At 46.6% G+C, this 25,895-nt stretch overlaps 1 protein-coding gene across 4 annotated transcripts in view; it reads right to left on the reverse strand.

The window, feature by feature from the left end:
- Positions 1 to 25,895, reverse strand: part of RALYL (RALY RNA binding protein like) — a 264,584-nt gene that overhangs the window by 10,358 nt on the left and 228,331 nt on the right. For all 4 annotated transcript variants that reach the window (XM_081919856.1, XM_081919857.1, XM_081919858.1 and 1 more), the window contains 4 exons: positions 22,260 to 22,307; positions 20,111 to 20,274; positions 16,652 to 16,765; positions 6,002 to 6,180 (listed from right to left, as the gene is read on the reverse strand). In XM_081919856.1, the coding sequence (XP_081775982.1) occupies positions 6,002 to 6,180; positions 16,652 to 16,765; positions 20,111 to 20,274; positions 22,260 to 22,307 (505 nt within the window). The remainder of the gene's footprint in view (positions 1 to 6,001; positions 6,181 to 16,651; positions 16,766 to 20,110; positions 20,275 to 22,259; positions 22,308 to 25,895) is intronic.

Here is a 25,895-nt window from a genome sequence, read left to right on the forward strand (position 1 = left end):
GGACGCGCTGACGGAGTCCCTGGGGAATCACGACGCGGTCTCCCCACAGCAGACAGCCGCGATGAGCTGAGAGTTCATGTTGTCTGGTTGCGAAGGGCTGGAACTCCGATGCAAAAGGCCCTTGTGGCCACCCCCTCCACACCCAGTTGAGCACCCGGCTGATGGTGCGATCCTGGGCAGACGCGGAGGCCACAGTGGCAGCTGATACAGGCGCTGCCGGAAGATCCTCAATCAGAAGGAGCGATGAAGCTGGAGCCAGGTCTTCCACAAATGCTGGAAGAGGGCAACGGCTGAGGGCATCGGCATGGCCCATCGATTTCCCCGGGCGATGGATGAGCCGGTAGTGGTAGGCAGCCAGGAAAACAGTCCATCGCAGCATGCGTGGCGAGAGGACCGGTGGAGTTGGACGATCACCGGCGAGGAGGCCCAAGAGTGGCTTGTGGTCAGTGATGAGGTCAAAAGTCCTGCCATAGAGGTATTCATGGAACCTCTTCACTCCAGCCACAAGTGCCAATGCCTCCTTGTCGAGCTGGCTGTAATTCCGTTCCGTCGGAGAAAGTGTCCTGGAAAAGTAGGCGAGCGGTGCTTCTCTTCCATCTGGAAAACGGTGACTAAGGACAGCACCGATGCCAAAAGGTGAGGCGTCGCAGGCAAGGACCAGCGGCCTGGATTCACTGTACTGTACCAGCACACTGTCTGAAGAAAGGAGAGCCTTGACCGCGTTGAAGGCCGCCGTCTCCCGATGACCCCAGGCCCAAGGCGTCTTAGTACTAAGGAGTCGGTGAAGAGGCTCAGCCACTGTGGCTTTGTGGGGCAGGAACATGTTATAAAAGTTCAGCAGCCCCAGGAATGCCTGCAACTCCGTTTTGTTCTTTGGGGTGGGGGCCTGCTGGATAGCGCGGATCTTGGATGTGGTTGGGTGAAGGCCGGAGGCATCGATAAGATAGCCCAGGAACTCTACCTGTGGAACGGCGATCTGGCACTTCTCCCTCTTTACCTTGAGCCCGGCCTCTTGGAACCTGGTCAGCACGGCACGGAGGCGCTCGAACAGCTGCTGGTGTGAGTCTGCAGACACCAAGACGTCATCAAAATATGGTACCACGCCTGGAAGCCCTTGCAGGAGACGCTCCATAAGGCTTTGGAAAATGCCAGGAGCCACACTCACCCCGAACTGCAACCGGCGGCAACGGAATGCCCCCCGGTGGGTGACGATCGTCTGGGCTTCAGCAGTGGCATCATCGACTGGCAGTTGTTGATATGCTTGGGCAAGGTCCAGCTTAGCGAAGACCTTACCCTCACCCAGGGAATGCAGCAGGTGTTGGACAACAGGAACCGGATAAGCGTGCTGCTGAAGTGCCTTGTTGATCGTGCACTTGTAGTCAGCGCAGATTCTCACCGACCCATCTGGCTTGACAGGCGTGACGATGGGGGTTTCCCACTTGGCGTGGTCAACCGGCTCCAAAACTCCTTGGGCGATCAGTTTGTCCAGTTGTTCGTCCACCTTAGCCTTGAGAGCAAAGGGAACCCGGCGTGGCTTTAGCTTGATGGGGGCGACTTGTGGATCAAGGCTAAAGGAGATGGGCGTACCTGTATATTGCCCCAAGGTGCCGTCAAAAACCTCGGCAAAGTCTTTGACCAGACCCTCAGTCTCTGCGTTAGAGATGCAGTTGATGCCGGTGACTTCCAGGCCGAGGGCATCAAACCAGTCTAGCCCTAGGAGGCTTGGCCGCTGACCTTCGACCACCACCAACCGGAGCAGGCCCGAAAAATCCTTGAAGGCGATCCGGAACCGGCCAATGCCTACCACGGGAATGTCGTTTCCCTGGTAGTCTCTCAGGTGTACGCGGTGAGAGTCGAGTTGCCTTTTGGACACTCTGGGTACCAGTCTTTTGATGGTGCTCCATGACACGATGGACAGGGCAGACCCGGTGTCGATCTCCATGTCACATGGAGCTCCTTCAATGAGCACTGTGACGTTCAGCTTGCGTCGCGTAGGTGAGTTGGTTTGGCCAATCGTGGTTCCAGACGGGCAGCGGCAGTTGGTGAGAGCGAAACAACTTTCCTTGGCAGACTGGAGTGAAGACTTGGACTTGCGAGTCGATGAAGGGGGGGTGTCAGACGGAGCCGATCGGCAGACCTTAGCGATGTGGCCCCTTCTGGAACACTTCCTACAGATGGCGTCTCTGAATCGACACTTGGCACGGGAATGGTTGCCTCCGCAGCCGGCACATTCCGGTTGGCCCTTGGACTTCTGTTGAAACTTCCTGCGCTCCCGCTTTGTCTGGTGCACGTCATCGTCTTCACTGGAGGATGCCTCATCACTGCTGGCCTCTTCATGATGCACCGGAACTGGCTCCCTAGCAAGACGCGGGCTGCTGGACTTGCGGATCTCCTGGGCGGAGCGTTCAGCAGCTTCTGAGGCCACAGCCTCCTCAATGGCTTTCTGTAGCGTGAGGTCTGGCTTGGCTAGGAGACGCCGTTGCAGATGGATGTCCCGGACCCCACAGACGATTCGATCCATCAGGGCATCGTCTAAGTCTCGGAACTCACAGTGCATTGCAGCTTGGCGCAGGGCGGTGGTGTAGTTGTTGATTGACTCCCCCTCTGCCTGGTTCCGGTGGTAGAACGCATGGCGGGCAGCAATCTTGGACGGCTTTGGTGCGTAGTGGTTGCGGAGCTTCTCTTGGATCGTGTCCCATGGTGTTGCCTGGACTGCTTCAGGCGCAACCAATGCTCGGGCCGTCTCAAACACCTCAGGCCCACAGAGGCTGAGGAATAGGCCCCGCTTCCGATCCTTTGATACTGCTGTCAGCTCGTTGGCTTGGAGGTAGCAGTCGAACCGAGCGAGGTAGGAGTCCCATGATTCAGAGGCTGGCGCAAACGGCAGTAGAGGCACAAGTGAAGCCATGATTCCGATGCCGGCGTGAAGGGCGATGGATGGAACACGGTGCTCTAGCCAGAACAGTCACCTCTGAATTGGTTCTGCCCAGTGATTTCGCTCAGTGATTTCGCTCTGTGATTCAGCTCAGTGATTCAGCTCAGTTCAGAGGCTGGCCGCATCTGGCTGTGCTCTGATGCCCATCCATCCCACCTTCGTCGCCAGTATTAAGTAGTGGGTTGACATAGCAGCCGGCACAGCGATTTCTTCAAGTAGCTCTTTATTTTGTAAGCTGGAATAGAACTGACTGCAAACAGCTCAGCCGGCCTGCTTTTATAGGCAGCCGGCTGTCAACATTGTAACAACAACAGCCCAGAGTTCCCGCCTAAAATAACTGATGCGGACCTGAGTGAAAACTATCTACAGACCTGAGTGAAAACTATATACAGTATCCCCCTGTTGGCCCAGGGTGAACTACACTACATAACACCGCAGGCATGGCTCCCCTTCTTCTGCATTGTGAATTTCTGAGGCGAATTCTATTGATATCCTTCATATTGTTGGTGCACTTGTGTCTGCAGATGCTTGGTTGGCAAACTGTGCTCTGAATTTATTTACCAGAGTTTGACAGCTTTGGCACTGAGGGGCTTGGAGGGAAGTTCTCTTTGGTGGTCTCCTCAGTCACTGGGACCCTGGTGGGCTTCTCTAGCAGTGGTAGGCAGCAGCACTCCAAGCCATACCGGGTGGCAGGTTTTAGCAATCAAATTAATTTCTCACACAGCCCTGATAAATGCTATGTTAGACATACAGTGGAAATGAAAATGGCAACAAGATCCAGCCACCTGCTGCTGCTCAGGGTGTCTGGCTGGAAGCATTTTTCAAAGCAGGTCCAAGACCAAGCATCAGTGGTGGGTCCTGCTAGGACACATGGGTACTGGGTGCTAAAAGCTGGCTCTGAAGCCACCACATGAGAGACACTATGTCTTCCAACAAGTTTCAGAGCTTGTGCCTACAATATGGTGCAATCTGTGTGGAGTAAGCTACTAGCAAGCTAGGAGTTGATCACAAACTTTCTGTGCATTCACGGAACATGCAAAGAATGTCCGTTAAACTAAATGTCTTTTAAAATATTCCACTGCATTGACTGGAAGAACAGGAAAAGTCCAGCCATTTGTTTTCTGACAGAATTATTTCCCAGTCCAAGCTGCCAGGGATTGAACTTAGGGCTTTCTGCATCATCATAATCATATTATTTGTACCCCATCCATCTGACTGGATAGCCCCAGCCACTTTGATCAGCAAAGCAGATCCTGAACTACTGAACTATGGTCCTGAGTGGGTCTATTTTCCATCACCACCCAATAGGCGCTTCAAGGATTGAATATACTGTATTGTTTTTAATATTCAGTTGGAAGCCGCCAAGAGTGGCTGGGGAAACCCAGCCAGATGGGCGGGGTATAAATAATAAATTATTATTATTATTATACCCTACAGGTAGGGATGGGGTGGGAGGGGAAGGAATTCAATTCAGTTTGCATTTAAAGCCAAATCTATCAAATCCATACTTTCTGAAGCAATATGAAAAAGAAAACACAGGCACCCTACAAAATTCACACCTATCCGAACTTTGCAGTGCAGTTCTCCAACCAATGTTTACAAAAATGAATATATACAGGGAAATGCATAGAGACATTTATTTATGAAAATAACACACAGTAATGCACTGTATCATATTTGTTATATTAATTAAATATGTATACTGCCCTTCATCCGAAGATCACAGCATAAAAATACAAGATAAAAACACGGAACATATTCGGGAAAATTGCTTGCAAAACATGTGTATTAAAAACTGCATTAAAAATATGTTTATTAGGAGAAATTAACTCTAAAATTGCAAATTGCTACAGAAATGTGAAGAATGCAATTAAAGATTGCAAAAAGGAGAAACTGAGAGAATAAAAACTGAGAGTCCCTCCCACCCCTACCTGGTGGGAATATAGCTTTGCCTCAGGCTGGAAATAGGTCTCTTTCTGCTGCAGACCTAAAGTTTCTCCAAAAAACCCCAATTGAAATGTCAAGAGCAGGATTTTGTCCACACACTTTAAAAGGGATGGAAGTAACCTTGCTGCAGGGAGGACAGGCTTGCTGCTGAAAACTGCTTCCGTGTGGCTGAGCTGGAGAGGCAAGGTGCACAGCCCCAAAATAACTTCCTTTTGGGTTAAAAAATTAAAGGAGTCCATGAAACAATGATGAAAAAATACATAGCCCTGCTTGTGTTTTCCATCCCAAACAGGAAAGAACAATCAAGGCTTGTCCTTCAAATTAAATATTTAAAAAAGAGAGTTCTTTCCAGGCTATGCTTTCCTTGCTCTAATAGAGCAGAGTAGATCTACTACTGTTGCTGCTGCTTTTTAAAAGAAGAGGCTGTCATCCTCACAAAAAGGTTATTTCTATCCCTTTCCGTTGCACGGAGATGGAACATCATGCCATTGAAGCTGGACTAGTGCTAGTGCAATTACAGCTCTGAGAGTGAAGGGTGCTGTATTTTATCATGCAGAACGATCTTGCCACAAAGCAAGTGAGAATTAGGTTGCATCCTCCTAGCTTGAGAGGCCGCGTGCTTCCTTGAGAGTTAGCCTCAAGGAATGCAGGGAGACTTAAGAGTAAACGTACGTTAAGATCAAGCTCCATAAATTTATTTCATCCCATTCTTTTCAGCGAAAACTAAATTGGTCCACATTCCAGTTGGGCTGTGAATCAAAGAGAAATGCTGTTATCCTAAGCATATTAGTCAAAGGTGAGTTCTACAGAGACCCCCAGAACTGTTTACTACTGGTAAATGTGATTATGAAACTGGCAGAGGGTATGTTTTATGTTTTTCGGTTGATAGCCTTCAAGAACTGTGTGCCCTTTAAACTGCTCCACCCAAAAGTATCTCACCACATCACAGATGGGAATTCATGTAAAGAACTAACATTGCCTGCCATTATAACCATCTTAAGAGTTTTTCAAAGGACCTCTAAACAGCATCTCAGCTTTTAATAGCATTTGTTTTGCTGTTCTTCTACATTCATTCTTGAAATTTTCAGCTTACATATACAACTATTTAAAATTTCTTACCAGCTCGTTACTTCCATCCTCGTCAAAATCCTCCTCTATCCCATCAGTCATATCTTCGCCATCTCCATCTGCATCTAAACCTCCTTCTATAGGATCCTCTGTGGAATTGTCAGCGTTCTCTGATATGCATTCCTCTTGGATCAAGTCTGCACAGTCTTCTATTTGTTTCTTTTGGGTTTCTATAAGAAAAAGGGGGGAAATGTAGCTTAAGTAAGATCCCCTTTTCCAGAAATAGAACTGTGTTACAGACAGCAGAACACATTCTCTGAATCCCCAAATGATACCAGATATATTACCCAGGTTCAGAGATCTTCTTTTGGCTTGCTAAGAGGCTGATACATGCCCAGAGGGATATTTGCCTTTGAACACAAGTTCCCTATGCACCATCACAAACTATTTCTGAAATCCTCCTGAGTTTAAAACGATGCTTTTCGAATGATGAAGTTGGAAGAGGAGAGCAAGTTGGAGGGTTAGTTTCAGACTCATATTTATGACCAAGATTACACGCTTATGAAAGTGATACTGGTCTCCTGAGCATTTGAGCTATCTTTCTAAAAGTAAATTTCATACTGTCATGGTTGCAGTGATGCATGTGAAAATGTAATGAGGGACCATAGAAGAGAAGCCTGCCTGATCAGACCAAAGGCCTAGCTAGTCCAAACTTTTATTCTCACAATATTCTCATATGTCATCTCACATGTCTCATACGACACAAGTGCAGTAATACTCAATTGGTTGGGATCCCCAGAAACTGGTATTCACATGCATACTGCTTCTGATATTTGTCATCAGTCATTGCCACATAGAATCATACAATTGTAGACTTGACAGGGATCCCTAGGGTCATCTAGTCCAACTTCCTGCAATGTGGGTATCTCAACTAAAGCATCCATGACAGATGGCCATCCAACCTCTGTTTAAAAACCTCCAAGCAAGGAGAGTCTACCACCTCTCATGGGAGTGTGCTCCGCTCTCAAACAGCTCATACTGTCAGAAAGCTCTTCCTGATGTTTAGTCAGAATCTCCTTTCTTGTAACTTGAAGCTATTGGCTTGGGTCCTAGCCTCCAGAGCAGGAGAACACAACCTTGCTCTATCACCCATGTGATAGTCCTTGAGATATCTGAAGATGGCTATCATATCTCTTCTCAATCTCCTCTTTTGTAGGCTCAACATACCTAGATCCTTCAACTGCTCCTCCTAAGGTTTGGTTTCCAGACCCTTGATCATCTTGTTCATCCTCTAAACACAGTCCACCTTGTCAATATCCTTAATTTGTGGTGCCCTGAACGGGACACAGTAGTCCAGGTGTGGTCTGATCAAAGCAGAATAGAGCAGTATTATTTCTTCCCTTGATCTGGATACTATTCTTCTGTTGATGCAGACTAAAATAGCATTAGCTTTTTTTGCTGTTGCATCACACTGTTGACTTATGTGAAGCTTGCCAGCTTTAAAACACAGAATTAATTAGCAAAATAAGGCATCTGAATATAAACACATTACTTTTCTGTCCCTTTATAACTTGCATAAAGATAAGCGAGACAGACCTTAGTATAGTGTATAAAAGATCATTAAAACTTTCCCTGTATTTCATTTCTATGTTTGCTTAAGCTTCCCACTGTTGGATGTAAGCAGCTCATGCTGTATATTCTGCCTATTATAATAGATTGTTTGAAATATCTGCCACTTAAAAATCTGCCACTTTTCAAGTCGTTCTCCTTTGCAATGCAGCTGATTGTTTTTGTTCAGGGAGGGCCAGAAGTAAGCCTTTAGCAGATAAAAAGGATTTGGTATTGTTATATTTTATCAGTTGCAACTCACAGAAACATATCAAACTTATCGGTTCACAATCAAGCCATTTAAGCAGGATTAAATCCCACTGATTTTGAAGTCAAAGTCAGCACATGATTTAAATCACTGGTACCCAAAAGTACTATGGTTGCATTATACCATCTATGAATTTAAATGTCATGATACAGAATAGATAGATTCTCTCTCCCTCTCCCTCTCTTGTACCGAGAACCCACAAAAGAGTCACTCTGGTCAGGGTTCAAATTCCCACCCAGTCATGTAGCATAACCAGTATTGAAAAGGATCTAGGTTTTTTGTTTTGTTTTGTTTTTTTGTACATTGCCCTGAGGCGACTATGTAGAAGGCGATTAATGAATTAATATTGATAATAATTAATAATAATAATAAGTATGCTCACCTGTCAGTTCAGTCATAATTAACATGTTCTGAGCTATCTTTTTATATTCTGCTGTCTATGAGTCAGTGCAGAATGACAGTCTAAGATCTGATTTGTATTTAAATGAATTCACAAGTCTTTTTCACACAAAAAAACCCGTAATTTTTTTCCTGCTCTCGTGGAGGCTCTTTGCATATTAATAGCTTTTATGCTGACTCCTCCTTCATGGGATTTGCCATCCCAGAAGGAAAGTGCTTTATTTTGCAGTGTTTTGATGTTAATGATGTTTAACATACTGTCACGGCCACCCAGGACTGGTCCCAGCTCACAAGAGACCTCACTCCGTTGCAGCTTATTTACAGGAAAAGTTTATTGAAGATTTCTGCTTCTCATACAGTTTAGCATTGTGGCCGTACGTCTGCCACGTTAGACCGCTGAAGTCCCCTCTGACTCCTCCCCTCTTCCGCACCAACTTAATAGCCTGGCTCTAGACCACCTCTTCCTCTCCTTTCTTTTCCGCAGGGTCTTCCTGCCCCCCTGGGTTCCCTCTCTCCGTGACTCGCCTGAGGCTGAATCCTCTGCCGCCTCTTCCCCCCTCTTTCTGGCTTTAGGGCCGGGCTCCTCCCCTGAGCTCTCTCCACTTCCGCGCGCCTCTACGTTTGAACTTGGCGCGCGTACGTTGCTGCTGACCTTTCTTTCGACCGCTACACCACCCCCTGCTCTGCTCTCCACCCTTTCCGGCTGAACACCCTGCTCCAACCCCCTCTCTCTGTTCTCTCCTAATCCTGCTCCCTCCGAGAGGCTGACGACTCCACCCCCTTTACTCCGTTCCGGCTGAGACGTCTCTTGCTTCCTCTGTCTTCCACTGGGCTCCTCTCCGCTTCTCCCTTCTCCTCCCCTTTGCTTGATTAAGGTAACCCCCTTTTGAGAATCCTCTGACTCGCTGCTCAGACTCGTGGATTCCCTCAGAATTCCGTCATCTTCTTCCTCATCCTTCTGCCCCTCCTCCCACTCGCTCTCCGTCTCCTCTGTCATCTCCTCCTCTCTCCCAGAAACCCTGACATCCATCCCCCCCTCGAAGCCCCCCCTTCCCCCCTCCCGCTCGCCGGGGACCGGTTGTGGAAACTGCGGCTCTTCGGGGGTAGGCTCAGGATACAGGTCGTCTACGTCAATGTTCTCCGCTGGCAGTTCTGTGTAAGTGTATTCGAAGTCGGGTTCTTCCCCCAAATGCTTCTCAGTCTCTGCTTCCATCGCTACTTCCTCCGGTGCTGCCCGCCAAGGACCTATCAGCCACCTCTTACGCCATTCCTCCTCTGGCTGCTCCTCCCACCAATAAGGGGTTTCCGTGTCCACCCCCGAGCACGATCCCCTGGGCGGGCTTGATTCTGGTGTTCTTTCCTCGGGGGAAGAGAAACCCCTGAACGTGCTATCAGACAATGTGGGTGTGAAAAGCCAGTCATCAAAGTACTCAGCTGGCATGGGTCTATGTGGGAAAAGTGCATGGAACTCTTCTTTCAAAAGGGGTTCGTCTAACTCGTAGCCTGGCACCCAACTATTAGCAGCGGCTGGTGTGCCCTCCCTGGCGAGAAAATATTCAACTCCCTCCTCCCCCCATCTCGAGTCCAGTATCTCTGTGACCTCGTTAAGAGGTTCTGGTCTTGGCGATTCCCCCCTCTCAGGCGCCCTCCTACGTGGCTCTGGGGGTGCTCCTGACTCTTGAAACCTGTGTGGGGTTTTGTAGGGAGTGAGCACCGACCTATGAAAGACCGGGTGCACCCTGGAACCTTCCGGAAGGGCTAGACGAAAAGCCACCGGATTGATCTTAGCCTCAACTTGATATGGCCCTAGCTGCCTGTGTCCTAACTTCTTCTTGGCCAATGACCTGGCCGGCATCGCGTGGGCTGCTAACCACACCCAGTCCCCAACCTGGATGTCCTCTCCCGCCCTCCTGTGCTTATCGGCCTGCACCTTATACGCCTGTTTTGCCAGCTCCAAATGTCTCCGCAGCTCCTCGTGCACCTCTTGCAACTCCGCTGCAAACTGGTCTGCATCTTGAGGCCCCCCCCCTCCTGGTGCCGCAAATCTCGGGAAGGTTCTGGGATGACGGCCATTGTTCGCGAAGAAAGGCGTCACCCCGGTGGAAGCGTGTTTCGTGTTGTTGTAGGCGAATTCAGCCATCGGCAGATAGTCCACCCACGCCGCAGGTCGCTGGTTGGCGTAGCACCGCAGGTACTGCTGCATGATCGCGTTGACCCTCTCCGCTTGACCGTTGGTTTGTGGATGCCTCGCCGATGTCAGGTTGATTTTGACGTGCAAGATGCCCAGAAGCTTTCGCCAGAAAGTGGAAACAAACTGGCGCCCCCTGTCGGACAAGACGGACTGCGGAAGTCCATGCACTCTGAAGACGTGATCGATGAAGAGCTTTGCGGTCTGTTCTGCCGTCGCCACCTTGGCACAAGGGATGAAGTGCGCCATCTTGGTGAACAAGTCCACCACCACTAACACCGCCGTCTTACCTCTGGAGCTGGGCAGGTCTGTAACAAAGTCCAACGCTACCCTCTCCCACGGTTGCTGCGGTGTCTCCAGCGGTTCTAGCAATCCCGCCTGCTTCTGGTGCACTGGTTTGGACCTCTGGCAGATATCACACCTGGCGACGTAGTCCGCCACCTCTCCTCTCATCTGGGGCCACCAAAAGTCTCTAGCCACCAACTCCATCGTCTTCTCTTTGCCGAAATGGCCTGCACTAGGGGCGTCATGCAACTGTTGCAAAACCTTGGCTCGAATATCGTCGGTGGGCACGTAAAGGGCACCCTTACGAGTCAAAAGTCCATCTTGTAATTGAAACTCATCGTTGTGTCGCGACCCTCCGCGTAGCTCCTCCATCTTAGACTGTGCAAACTGATCCCTTTGCAACGCGCGTCGCACCGCGTCCAGGTCGACTGCGATGGTAGCGCACGTCCACGCCTGCGGTGCGAAAATGTGCTTTGCTGCGATTGGAGCTGCTTCCTCCAAGTATTGCGGCTTTCGGGACAGCGCGTCTGCAATAACATTGGAGTCTCCTGGGATGTATTCTATTTTGAAGTCGAAGTCCGCAAAGAACTCCGCCCAGCGCATGTGTCGCTGGGTCTGCAACTTAGCCGTCCGCCAATACTCTAAGTTCTTGTGATCCGTGCGGACCTGCACCGTGTGCTTGGCTCCTATTAAGAAGTGTCGCCACGCTTTGAAAGCTGCATGAATGGCCAACAACTCCCTGTCCCATATGGTATAATTGCGCTCCGTCTTGCTGAGCTTCCGGGAGTAGAACGCACCCGGTCGCCAGTTGCCTTGTGAATCCTCTTGCAAAAGAACGGCCCCAACCGCTCTATCTGACGCATCGGTCTCTACCCGCATGGGTCTGCCGGGATTCACGTGGAGCAGCTGCTCTTCGGAGGCGAAAAGACCTTTAAGCGTCCGGAAGGACCGCTCCGCTTGTTCGGTCCAGACGAACTTCTTCTTCTTGGAACTGAGGGTGTCAGTGATCGCCGCCGTCGCGTTCGCAAAACCTTTAATAAACTTGCGGTAAAAATTGGCAAAGCCGATGAACCTCTGGACCTCTTTCCGATTTCGAGGGCTTTTCCAGTCCAACAGCGCTTGAACCTTAGCCCTGTCCATGGCCAGTCCCTCGTCGGACAACTTGTAGCCAAGGAAATCAACCTCTCTGACATCAAACTGGCACTTTTCCAACTTGGCGTACAGCCTGTGTTCCTTCAGCCTCTGCAGGACCTCCCTCACGTCCTTATCGTGATCCTCCGGCGATTCCGAGAAAATCAGGATATCGTCGAGAAAGCAGACACACTTCTTGTAGAGGAGACCTGCTAGCACGTGGTGCATAAATGCTTGAAAAACGTGGCTGCCATTTTGGAGGCCGAAAGGCATGACTCTGTATTCGTATGTGCCCAGAGGGGTGAACATGGCGGTCTTCCACTCATCTCCTTTCCGGATGCGGATGAGATTGTAAGCTCCACGTAGGTCCAGCTTGGTGAAAATCTTGCCCCTCCTGACGGTCGCTAAAAGGTCGTCAATTTTGGGCATGGGGAAAGCTTTGGGCTTAGTCAAGCTGTTGATGAACCTGTAATCCACTATAAGCCTTTTTTGGGGCGTGTCCTTCTTCTTCACAAAGAAAACAGGGCTGCCTCCCGCTGCTTTAGATTCCTGGATGAAACCTCGCTTGAGGTTATGGTCTATGAACTCCCGAAGCTCTTGCATTTCGTCCTCCGACATGGAGTACAGCTTGGCAGCAGGCAATTGCGCCCCTGGCACTAAATCAATCGCGCAGTCGTAAGGTCTATGAGGCGGCAACTTGTCAGCTTCCTTCTCACAGAAAACCTCCAAGAATTCCTGGTACTTGTGAGGCACTGTTTGCACCATACCCAGATGCAATGGCTGCTCAGCTTCTCCTCCCTGATCGGTCTGAAAGCAATGCTGAGCACAATACGATGAACAAAAGTTGATCTGCCTCTGGTACCACGCAACCGCGGGACTGTGCCTCTCCAGCCAACTCATGCCTAACACGATGGGTGTGTCCGATAAGTGGGTGACATTGAAACTAATAAGTTCTCGATGGTTGCCAATCTGCATCATCATGGGAGGGGTTTGCTGCACCACTTGCCCCCCCAGCAACTTCCTGCCGTCCACCGTGACCACGTTCAGAGGCGTCGTTGCAGGCAGGAGCGCCATGTTGTGCTGCTTAACGAACTGCAGTCCCATGAAGTCGGCGTTGCTTCCCGAATCGATCGTTATTGGAACCTCGAGGAGTCTCCCATCAGGCAACTGGAGTGTTGCTGTGAGCAGAACTGCCGGTTTGGGAGGCAAAGGGTCCACGCTCTGCAGTGATGCTGGGGGCTTGTCTACAGATCCGCCTGGCTGAGCCCCAGTAGCTCTGCTTCCAGCCAGGCACTGTCGTTTCCCTGAAGCTGCTCCCCTGGTTGCACCTCTGCTGTTACAGTTGCCAGCGCTGCAGTGTGCTTCTGGAGCCTCTGGGGGCACTCTTTCGCCATATGGTGCGCACTGTCACAGATGTAACACTTCCTGGTTCCTCTAGGAGGCTTCGCTTTGGCTGCACCAGGGACAGGGCTCTGGGATGGCTTCTGAGCCCTAGCACCACCAATCTCCATTGGCTCCTCTCTGTCCTTCCCCATTGGCGAGGGGTGCGCACGGCTGAAGTCCCTGTGCACAAAAGGGAGAGTCCTTGCTTGCGCACGCGCTTGGGGCCCGTCCTCCTCGTGCCACGGACGCCCCTCATGTCGAATTCCAATAGCTAAAGCCCGGTGCACCACGTCTTCTAGGGTCTGGGGTCTGTCCCCCCTAGCGATCTCATCCTTGATGGGGGGGCTCAATCCCTCCCAAAAAAGATCTCTGACCGGCTTACTGTCCTTTGGCCAATCTAAGGCGGTGAGCAATGCAAAAAACTTAGAGTGGTATTGGCGCACAGTCGCTTTCCCCTGCCTCAGCCCGTGCATTTGACGGCGCGCAATGTCCACATCCACAGAGGATTGAAAACAAGAATCCATCGCTTTGATGAACGCAGTTGAATCGCGACGGGCCGGTCCATCTTCGCGCCACAAATTGCGTAGCCAAGCCCTGGCCTCCCCATGCAGGTGCGAAACAATGAACCCCACTTTCTCCTCCTCATCTTTAAAATCGTGACGGAGTAAGTGCAGTGCATATACAACGTCCGCTCTGAAATTGGGATAGTCTTGCAAGTTGCCATTAAAATGCGGAACTAGGGCACCCCCCCTCCGTCCAAGCGCAATGCCCTCCGCTCTGGATCCTGGGGCCCCCGCCTTGTCCGCGCGCTCCCACCTTGCCTGCAAATCCTGGCACGTCTTCTCCAAGTCGTCATTCTTCTTCTGCGAAGCAATGACTGCCGATGTGAGAGCGGTAACCTGATTCCGCAATGCAACCAGCTGCTCCTCAGCGCTCATGGCTGCTCCCGTTCGTGAGCTTCGCAAAAAAAAATTTTTGCTTTCTGAGAGGGGACTTACTGTCACGGCCACCCAGGACTGGTCCCAGCTCACAAGAGACCCCACTCCGTTGCAGCTTATTTACAGGAAAAGTTTATTGAAGATTTCTGCTTCTCATACAGTTTAGCATTGTGGCCGTACGTCTGCCACGTTAGACCGCTGAAGTCCCCTCTGACTCCTCCCCTCTTCCGCACCAACTTAATAGCCTGGCTCTAGACCACCTCTTCCTCTCCTTTCTTTTCCGCAGGGTCTTCCTGCCCCCCTGGGTTCCCTCTCTCCGTGACTCGCCTGAGGCTGAATCCTCTGCCGCCTCTTCCCCCCTCTTTCTGGCTTTAGGGCCGGGCTCCTCCCCTGAGCTCTCTCCACTTCCGCGCGCCTCTACGTTTGAACTTGGCGCGCGTACGTTGCTGCTGACCTTTCTTTCGACCGCTACACCACCCCCTGCTCTGCTCTCCACCCTTTCCGGCTGAACACCCTGCTCCAACCCCCTCTCTCTGTTCTCTCCTAATCCTGCTCCCTCCGAGAGGCTGACGACTCCACCCCCTTTACTCCGTTCCGGCTGAGACGTCTCTTGCTTCCTCTGTCTTCCACTGGGCTCCTCTCCGCTTCTCCCTTCTCCTCCCCTTTGCTTGATTAAGGTAACCCCCTTTTGAGAATCCTCTGACTCGCTGCTCAGACTCGTGGATTCCCTCAGAATTCCGTCATCTTCTTCCTCATCCTTCTGCCCCTCCTCCCACTCGCTCTCCGTCTCCTCTGTCATCTCCTCCTCTCTCCCAGAAACCCTGACACATACGAACTTGTGCATAATTTGTGTTAATGTTTTGTGTAATAACATGCCCCTCTACTGTCCCAATTAAATTGGGACATCCTGTTTTCGGGTGCCATGCTCTTGTGTGGGTCATGTGACTTACCTGGGAACGTGGCACAGAAGATTCCTGCGACATGTCAGAGGGTATGCAATTAATAGATTTTCCATTGCACTGTGCAAGGATACATACATTTCCGAATTCACCACTAATCAGAGTCCCTTGCAATGAACGGTCTAGGTTTTTATTTTAATCTACAGCAATTATGCAGAGCAAGTCCAGAGATGGGGTACCTGTGGCCCTCCAAATGGCATATTCTGAGTGCAAGGTGCTTCTGTGACCCGGGCAACAGAAGAGGCAGCAGCGTGGTATGTGATGTCAAGGCACCTGGCATGCAGAATGATGGGGTGAGGCTGAATCAATGCTCTTAAGCTCTACTGCCCTTCACTTCTCCCTCTTTCCCCTTTTCTGCTCACAGTGCTAATGAGATCATTGGAACTGGATCATCACTGGCATGAAGCAGGGAAGACGCTCTTCCTAAGGTGTTTGGCAGCATAGCTTAAGTGCTCATCCTTTCTAGTAGTGGCTGTGGCCTGACCAGAGGGCCAATGGAGGCCTTCTCTAGCGGCACTAAGTAGTGGAGAGATCAAGGTTTATGTAAATTTTCATTTCTTTATATACCAAACTGAAATCTATTTTTGCATGAAGAGTGGTTAAGAAAATTTAAAAACTGCTTTACTCTTGTAAATATTAGCAGAATTGCACCATGTCAAGGAGAAAACAGTTTGCAGCCTCTTTATTTCACAGGGTGGAATATTTGTCAATTATTGGAATATTTAATTCATTATTGTCTACTCTACCTGCTTGTGGCTCTCCCAAGTGCTTTGCAGTGATCTTTCCCAATGCCAGCTAGGACCCTCGTACCTATAGGTCCACCTGGTGGAACGCTCTGTCTCATGAGACCAGGGCCCTGCAGGATCTGATTTCTTTCCGCAGGGCCTGTAAGACAGAGTTGTTCCGCCTGGTCTTTGCCTTGGAGTCTTTCTTTTTTCCTTTCCCCTCCTGTGATGAGGCTGCATTTTAATGTTTTAATGTTGCATTTAACCTTGTTTTTTAAGTTGTATTTCAATCAACTTGTTTTTATTATTGGTTGTTAGCCGCCCTGAGCCTGGCCTTGGCTGGGGAGGGTGGAGTATAAATAAAGTTGTTTATTATTATTATTATTATTATTATTATTATTATTATTATTATTTATCCTCTTAATTGGAAATACCTGGGATTGAACCTAAAACCTTCTGAATGCAGACCGAGGGGAGATGAAGAAATGACTGTGCACTCATATGCATATGATTGACCTGTAAGATTGGCCTATCTACTCTGAAATAAGTGTCACTGAATTCAGTGGGGATTACTCCCAGGTAAAGTGGTGTATGGATGCAGCCAAGAGAATAGCTAAACCTAGTCTTTAAACAGTTGTTAGTTGCTCAGTGGCTTATAAGGTTGTACTCAAAAAGCCTCTTTCTGGTCCTAAACGTGAGCACATCAGTATTTCCAAAATTGCTTCTCCCATAGAATTGATGATATGATTCACAGCTTTGCACAGAATTAATTCACCCTTTAATGAGCTGCCAAGAGCTACAGATTATTTCCACGTACCCGCTTCAGCCTTCTGCTGCTTCTCAATCTTCTCCAGCCTCCCTAGCAAAGAGTCGATTTTTGTTTTGATCTGAGTTAATTCCTTCTTGATTGTTTGTAACTCATCTGATTTCACTGAAGAGAAAAAGAACAAAAGGTACCAACTATGACACAAATAATATTTCAACACAAAGGTATCTCAGTACAATCTATTCATAAAGGCGAAAACCGAAGTTCAAGGTATAGCCTTATAGATTTTTATTTCTATGTTTTCATATTTCTTCAGCGAAGGGTAAGTTAGAACGTTAGTATATTCCCTCTCAGCCCTTCCCCCCAAATGACACTATTTCTATGTTCATCCATGTATGTAAAAGACACATTTAGGACTCATATGTCCTTTGCAAAGTGTTTGGAATTTTCCATGCAAGTACAGTGGTACCTCGGGTTAAGAATTTAATTCATTCTGGAGGTCCGTTCTTAACCTGAAACTGTTCTTAACCTGAAGCACCACTTTAGCTAATGGGGCCTCCCGTTGCCGCCGTGCGATCTCTGTTCTCATCCTGAAGCAAAGTTCTTAACCCAAGGTACTATTTCTGGGTTAGCGGAGTCTGTAACCTGAAGCGTATGTAACCTGAAGCGTCTGTAGCCCGAGGTACCACTGTGCAGTATAAAACAGAGCTGGACCACCTATGAGGCTGGGTGAGGCAGCTGCCTCAGGTGAGACCCATCTTGTTCCACCATCCAGCTTTGCCACTACTTTTTCCAGCCTCTAAAGTCAGACAGGGACTGGCAGCAAAGCTCTGCAAAATGCCTCCTCTCCTGAGCAAGTCAGGAAGAGGGGAGGCGTTCTGCCATCCAGCTTTGCTACTAGGCAGGGGGGAAATCTCCCCCCTCCGCCTGGCAGTGTGACAGAGCTTTACACCAGCTTCTGTGAAGCCCCACTGCTGGGTGGAAGGAGGGGGATCCCTCGCCTGGTGGGGTAGTATCCTTAAGGAGTTTGTGCCCCCGTCGCTGAAACATCTCAGGTACAATATCTACATGGCTTATTTCATTCAGCCTAGATTAGAGAAGAAAGGTGCATTGTGGTAGTTACATTCATTAAACAAGGTCTATTCACTAGCCATTTGGCCTCGTTCTTTCTGTGAATCGTCACGTGTGCTATCTCATGCACACCACTATACAGTCAAAGATATTCGGGTTTGTGGTGACATTTCTGAAGGTAAAGTTATTCAGAATGAGGGCAAACTATCTTCCACTTTTGATGCAATGCTTGAGGATTCACTGGAATGGGGGGGGTGCTTTCTGATGTGAAAACATTCATGAAAACTGCTCCCATTTATCATAACTACAAAATTGCCTGACTCCCCAGGCTTATTTTGGCAGACATGCTATATATTTCATTGATCTAATACCATATCAAACTGTTTGTCTCACACCATCATGTAAAAACTGGCTAACAGTCATGAAGTCACAACTGATTTATGAAAAAAAACAAACAAACACTTTGCTCCCAGATAGTTCCTCCAGATCCATAAACAAAATAATGAGAAAACTGTTTAATATTTTCCTCCTTTGCAATTTCACATAAATATAGGAGCATCTGCTTCAATTTTACTTGCAGAAAGCAAAGTGTGCCATGGAACATCAATATAGCAGCATTCATCTACTGTTGCTTTTGATGGAAAATGACAAATAAGTTGTCATTTGGCTGATTTTTTTAACAAAAAGTATGCTACATGAGATTTATATTTTTACTGGATTTAATTTTTTTAAAAAAGGTCAGAAATTAATCAGAGTCAAAACAATATGCAAACCCCTCAAGCTTGATAACAACATTGAGGTCCTCACTCTACGTCTAGTGGATAATTTGCTACTTTTAGAAACAGACCACCCTCCAAAACTTTTGCAGCTACACACAAATCCATATAGGACCTAGAATGCAATCTTGATCCTCTTGTGTATAAAAACAAAGCAGGCCTGGCACAGGGTTTTTGAATACCACTTGCTGAAAACTGCAGGAGGGGAGAGTGCCCTTGTACCTGGGTCCTGCCTGTGGGCATCAGGTTGGCAACTGTGAGAACAGACACTGGACTACATGAGCCACGGGCTTGATCCAGCAGGGAACTGTTGGACTTAGAAATGTTACCCACTGTGAGATCTAATGATTCTAAAGATCGAAGATCCCACTGCAGGGGGGAAATCTGCCCAGGCACACTTTCCATTGTACAGTGGGAAGGGAAAGGAGCGACTGACTATGCAATTTATGAATGGGGTCTTAATTTATGAATCAGTCTTCAGCCTCAGGACATGCACACACACACGAGGCTTACATAAGGTTTCGCCTTTTGCCTAGCCACCCTCGCATACAAATATAAAACCCACGTTAGTGAAAATGTACATTCAGTGTGAAAGAGGGGTTTTTTTAATGTCAACATTAACAACATTCATTGCCCTACTAGTATGCGAGAGAATTAATGCCCTGGGAAGAACCTGTCAGGGATGTGCTACCCGTTTTCAGTCACTGACACAGCAGGGAAGAAATCAGCACAGCTGATTTAAGGCTTTGTCAAGACAGGGGAATTATGTCTGCTTCAATCAGTCTGCAGCTTCTTCATTAGTGAAGAGGTTCTTACATTCTTCAAACACAAGACAGGAACTCCAGAAAGGACACACTGTGCTAGGGAAAGCTGTGGGGCACCCCAAGGGAAAAACTTATACAGGCTTTCAGCAGTGCTCTGCACTTCATATTCTGTTTATAATGCTTCAGCAGCACAATAACAGCTTTCTGTTCTTGGATGGTTGCCTTGCACTCCTTTGGGGTGCCAGATGCAGTTCAAGATCCCACTGTTTAGAGATGTAAACAGCACACATCCTGGCTATTATAACGGAGACCTGCTGTCCCAGGCAGTTCCTGTGGACAGTTATCATGACATGGAGGGTATTTGTGTTCCACCACTGTGTGAAGTAGACCCACTGAAATAAATGAGTCTATGGCATAGCTCCTGCTACTATGGAACAGCAAATCCGACTTTGCCAAAGGGTGATAACCAATGTTAGAGTAGACTCACTGAAATCATTGAGTCTACACTGAATATGACTTAGTTCAGGCATAGGCAAACTTGGTCCTCCAGATGTTTTGGGACTACAACTCCCATCATCCCTGACCACTGGTCCTGTTAGCTAGGGATGATGGAAGCTGTAGTCTCAAAACATCTGGAGGGCTGAGTTTGCTTATGCCTGACTTAGTTGGTTATCATGCAATGAGCTTTGATCTCTTTTTTTAAAGAACAACACCGATAGTCTGCATTAAGTGAATGCATCCCTTCTCACTAAACCATTACAATGAAAACAACTTTTCACTCTCAGTATGATAACCTAATGTCTAAAGCTTTAGCAATGGGATGACCTTAGAATTCCACATATATTGCATTAAGCATAGTATTCATATAGGCAACCTTGGCGGTGCAATATAGAACTCACATTTTGACCCTGATGATGAAGTTCCACTTGATGTAGATCTTGATCCCCCTTTCATGGAAAATACCCCTTTTCCTCTGCGAGTTGCTGTGACGGTTACACGTGGGCGTTTTAGTGGAATTACAGCACGAGGCGGTGCAGGGACCCGGCTGTGGTAATCAAACAACCTTAAGGGAATGGAAACAGAAGCTTCATAGCACTTGGTTATGGTGTGATGGCAGGGCAGGGAGATCATGCAGACTAAATTTCCCTACTTTCTAATGAAAAATCGCTCTCTGAAATATCAATGACTTGCATCACAGTTAAAATTAGATTTCAAGGACCTTTGTACTTTTAAGAAGCATATTTGTATTTCAGACATGACCAAGTAAGTATCTGTAATTTCAGGGAAGGATAACATTATTAGTTTGTCTTAACTTGGAGTAGGAAAAACGTGCACCTCATAATTTCATTTCAACCAAGTAATAATATGAGATTTTTAAAAAAATAAGCACACACACTGTAGCTCTGCTGACAGCCTAGCTCTAAATTCAGAGTTTCAACTTTGTAATTTGCTGCCTTCATAGTAATGCTCATGATGAAATTCAAGATGGTGAATATCATTGCAATAAATCCCACTGAATTTGGAGGGACTTGCTTCTGGGAAAAACAGGTTTGGAATGAATGTATTTGTACATGGTCATTTGAACAAAAATTGTTGAACTGCAGTATACTTAATACAACTGCAGCTTTAAGTAAACAGGAGGCAAGACATGTATTTCAAGGATAAAGATGAAGAAGATTTTGGATTTGATATCCTGCTGTATCACGACCCTAAGGAGTCTCAAAGCGCCTAACAATCTCCTTTCCCTTCCTCCCCCACAACAAGCACTCTGTGAGGTGAGTGGGGCTGAGAGACTTCAGAGAAGTGTGACTAGCCCAAGGTCACCCAGCAGCTGCATGTGGAGGAGCGAAGACGCGAACCCAGTTCACCAGATTATGAGTCCACTGCTCTTAACCACCACACCAATTGGTTGCCCCAATTTCTCATTAATCTGCTATCATGTCGCGAAGTGCCTTGAACATTTGGCTCCTGAATATATTGCAATGGAGGAGAGTTTGAAGAGGTGAAAGGGCTGCTCACGTTGTTATCGTAAGTACCAATCTGAAAAAGGCCTCTAAATTCTACCCTAGATGGTAATAAGTTCTTGACCAGTTTGCTGGACATTCTCCTGTCCCCCAGTAGGCCATATTATTCTTTGTGAAATACGTGGCTCTTGGCTTCATTCTCCAGATTTCCCACTTGGTTTCGTATTGCAAAAGCATGCTATAGATTAATGGGTGACTTGATGGCAGACAGCACGGACACTTGTGGAAGACGTTTAGCCAGAGTAGCACCATAACAAGCTGCTGCATTTCAGATATATTTCCAATCTGGATTTGAAACTAAGTCATGCTGCAGAGAAATACTTCGAGACCTGCATCTTGAACATACCTTAATAGTCCATATAACCTGAGTCTCACAAAGCATTTTGCATGGAGTGAGGACGTCAACACAGCCACATGAAAGTATATCAGTAAATACCATCTTATACTGTTCTCAGTGTGGAGAACAGTGAGGACGTCAACACAGCCACATGAAAGTATATCAGTAAATGCCATCTTATACTGTTCTCAGTGTGGGCAGCCTGTTCCTGTGGATCATCTTCAACAGCAGCAATGTGTCTTAGCTGCTGCAGCCGAGGCACAGCCCATTATACAAAAAGCAAGCTGGAGTCCCTCCGATCTGCCCCATTGGTCAACAGCTCCTTCCCATCTCATCCTGTTGGAAATGTTACCTTTCATGCTAATCTGTGGCCCACTCCTCTCCCTCCACAGTGACATAAAGGCACCAGAGATGTGCAGAATAGTACCTCCAGTCAAAGCTCTGATTCCTGAGCAAGATTATTCCAGAAACTAAAGCCTGCCATGGTGCACAGTGCACCCCCAAAATGGAGCTATCATCCTGATATGATATAATCTGAATATAAACCAGAAACGCAAACAAGCAATAAAAACAAGCTGAGTCCCATGAGGAAACAAAAGCAAAGGTTTTCCGATCTGGTTATGTGAAAATATGTCAAATAAGGAGCATAATATATGTAACCAAAGACAGTAATAAGAGTGCACATACCGATTGTAGAAATCATCCCTGTAGTAGTCATAATCAAATACATAGCCACTGCAGAAAAGAACACAAATGAATTCATGTGAGGTGACATGACTGAATTATCTGATAAATAGCATTATATAACATTTTGAAATTACAATGCTAATTCAGGTCTGCATCTCTGGAGACTGCTTCATCCGTTACTTTTACTGACTATTGTTTGGAAATATTGAAATTTGAGTCTTTGAACTAGTCACAATCTCACTAAAAATGCAAGGATTGCAAGGTGAAAAGGAAACACTGGTTTAGATTTGATTAAAAAAACACACCACAAAAAATCCTGTTGTTATTATCTAATTGCCAATGTGGTTGTGGTGTAGTAGTTAAAGTGCTGGGTTCAAATCCTCACTCAGCCACGGAGCTCAGTGGGTGACCTTGGGCCAATGACTTTCTTCTTGCCTAATGTACCTTGTAGGATTGCTAGTGAGAATAAAATCACGTACAGCACCCTGAGTTCCTTGGAGGAGCAACAGAATGAAAATGTAATTAATCATAAGAATGCACAACACGTTCAAAGAAATCCAGGAGACATCCCAGTTCTATAAATAAGAATAGCTCTGATGACACTTAGCAAGACTGTTCTGCTATAGTTACAGCAGCACCCTTTGCTTGCTTGATATGAATCAAGTCTGCCTTATGCTACTGAATTTTATTTTCAGTCTCATTATATCAGGTTATTGTCAAATATCAAAGCTAATCAAGGGGCATTAAGTAAAATCAAGGGGCAGACTGAGATGATAAGGAAGGGCCAAAGCTCCGTTGTGATCAAGCTCTGCTTTGATCACACTGTACCCTGCCCCACTCCAGGTGGAATGGAAATCCTGAGGAATCTCAGGGATAAGAATTCTGCAAAACTCAAAGGCTATCATTTGACTATCACTGGAAGCATGTATGGTGGTTACAATTTGCATGCACATTACACACTTCCACACATAAATGTGGCCTCCAGATCCCACGATATTTTTCTGTCCCTCTTTTATTACTGTACAGATGGATCACACCTACCACTTTTCAGTGCTTTCAGGAGTAATGTACAACATATGCACATATTCAATTTAAAACGGTTCTATGACAATTAAACAAGATACTCACTTAACTCAGTTCTAATTTTGGCCACTTTATACCTACATGGCATAACAGCTCTGGAGAATGATAACAATAGTAATAATAGCTGTAATTTATAAGGAAATTGAAGAAGGCAAGTGCTTAATTTTTGTGGCCTCTCACTAATCCATCTTTGGTTAGTGAGCCACAGGGTGAAAATGTTTTCATCCTAGTTAGTCCAGCATCCTGTTTTCCACAGTGCTGGAAGCAGGATCTGAGTGCAACAATACTCCCCCACTCTTGTTCCTAAACAACTCAGAAGTACACAGCCTCTGATGCTGGACATCATGACTAGCAGCCATTGACAGTCTTATTGTCTATGAATTTGTCTAATTCCTTTTTAATGCCACCCAGGAAGGTGGCCATTACTACATAACATGCTAAAGAATTCCATAGTTTAAATATGTGTTGTGTGAATAAGTATTTCTTTTTGTCTCTCCTCAAATCTCCCACCAATCAACTTCTAGTATTATGTGAGAGGGGCAAAACATTCCTCTATCCATCCCCCCCCACATGCATTATTTTACATTATCATGTTCCCCCACCCTTACTCATTTTTTTTCTAAACTAAAAATGTTGGAACCTCCCTCCATAGGGGAGTTGCTCAGGCACCCTGATCGTTTTATTAATCTGCACATTTTCCAGCTCAACAATATCCTCTTGGAGGTGTGGCGACCAGAACTGTTCATAGTATTCCCAACGAATCCCAAAAGCATAATATCACCCAGAAAGCATGATAATAGACCTAAGCTTTTCTGAAAGGAGATGCAAGACAAATGCCACGAAAATGAGTTATAATTGTAGGCAATCTTGTTTTAGTTTAAGCGACTGAATGTTGAAAGACGTAGGAAGGCCCCTTTAAAATGAAAAAGGTGTTTAAAGTGAAATGAAGCTAAGTGTGGAGAAATGGAGGAAGTATTATGACTAAAATATAAGAAGAAAAGCAGTAAAGATGAAAAGGAGTAAGAATTATGTTTTGCAGCCTAATTACTGTGATATGGATCCAATGATCTCATTCAGTCGCCATGTGAAACGAGAGTTTCATATGAGGCGAATGAACTGCAGACAGCTTCAAGTTTGCACACTCCATCTCCTCTGTGCCCCCCTAACAAGGCTGTGAGGAGCGTGGAGCTCTTGCTTCCATTTTTGCTTAGTGCATAAACGTTATGTTTATCTTTTTATCTTTAAGGTGTCACGAGAATCTGTTGTTTTTTTCTCCAGCCTTGGTTATCTTCCTCTAGCAACTCAACTGTCCCCTTATTTCTCTCTTCTCAAACTCTTGGGGACAATTAGCCACCAAGACAAGTATCATAAGGGGGAGTGCGAGAAGTGGAGTGCTGAACTCATGCAGGTGTGATTTTTGCATTTCTGTATGTTTGCTTTGCTGTTGTTGCTGTTCAGTTTTAAATTAATTATTTGTATTTTACGCATTGTGACCAATTGTGACAGCTTATAGCTTTTAGCAATAAAGATTTCATTCATTCATTCACCCAAGGAGAGATGAAATGAACATAAACAAGGACTGAAGAAAGTATCCAATCAGATGGTGTTTCCTGCTTGGCAGGGGGTTGGACTCGATGGCCCTTGTGGTCTCTTCCAACTCTATGATTCTATGATTCTAGGTGGCCCCTTCCAAAGTTAGTATCTGACATGTGTTCTGATGCCTGCAATACCTTGGAAGAGGAAAGGAATGGTGTTACATCGAAGCATGCAGAAAAATACTGTATAGCAAAAACAGCTTTGACACTGTTACCAAATACCTGTCTGGAAAGGCCTTCCATTTAGCTCTTTTTCATATGGGGAGTGCAATGTATAGCCACACTCTTATTCTGTTGTATTTGGCAGCCAGGCCAGGAGAACAGGATTTCGCCCTTTTGCCAATATGGAAATAAAGCTGACCTCTGTGTGAAAACAGCAGAACTGTATCTTTTGGAAAGAGCTGCTTGTTTACTACTGAGCACCATCCAACAATTTTGAGAGCAATAAAAGCTGTTTCCTACACTCTTCATTAATGCCCTAATGGGCTTTTTAAAGGGATGCTTTTGGTCTCCTTTTCAATAAATGAAAGTTACCAGGTAATAAACTACAATAATTATCATCTCTAAACTACAGCCTCCCTATTTGTCTCTTATCCTTTAGTCGTTGTGCGTGATTAAGCACACATATAAAGGACTCTCTGAGGATCAGAGACAGAGAGGCTATTAATTTATTTGCAGATATGCACAGCGTTACTAACATTATAGCTTTGTTACATGATGAAGAGCTGCAATTAGTCCAGATTTTAATATTTAAGTGTTTTATGCTTCTATATTAAGGAGGGACAATCCTTATTCAAGTGAGAAAACATCTATCTATGGTAAGATGGACTTTACTCACATGGACCATAGAAGGATAACTGAGCTCCATGCAGGAATTCCAGGGATCTAGCCTAATGAGCTGCCACTATGTACACTAGGTTTCAGAACCTGTTTCAGGTGCATTTCACAACGTAGGAGA

Source organism: Podarcis melisellensis (genome assembly GCF_964234715.1).
Source record: "Podarcis melisellensis genome assembly, chromosome: 7".
Lineage (NCBI taxonomy): Eukaryota > Metazoa > Chordata > Lepidosauria > Squamata > Lacertidae > Podarcis > Podarcis melisellensis.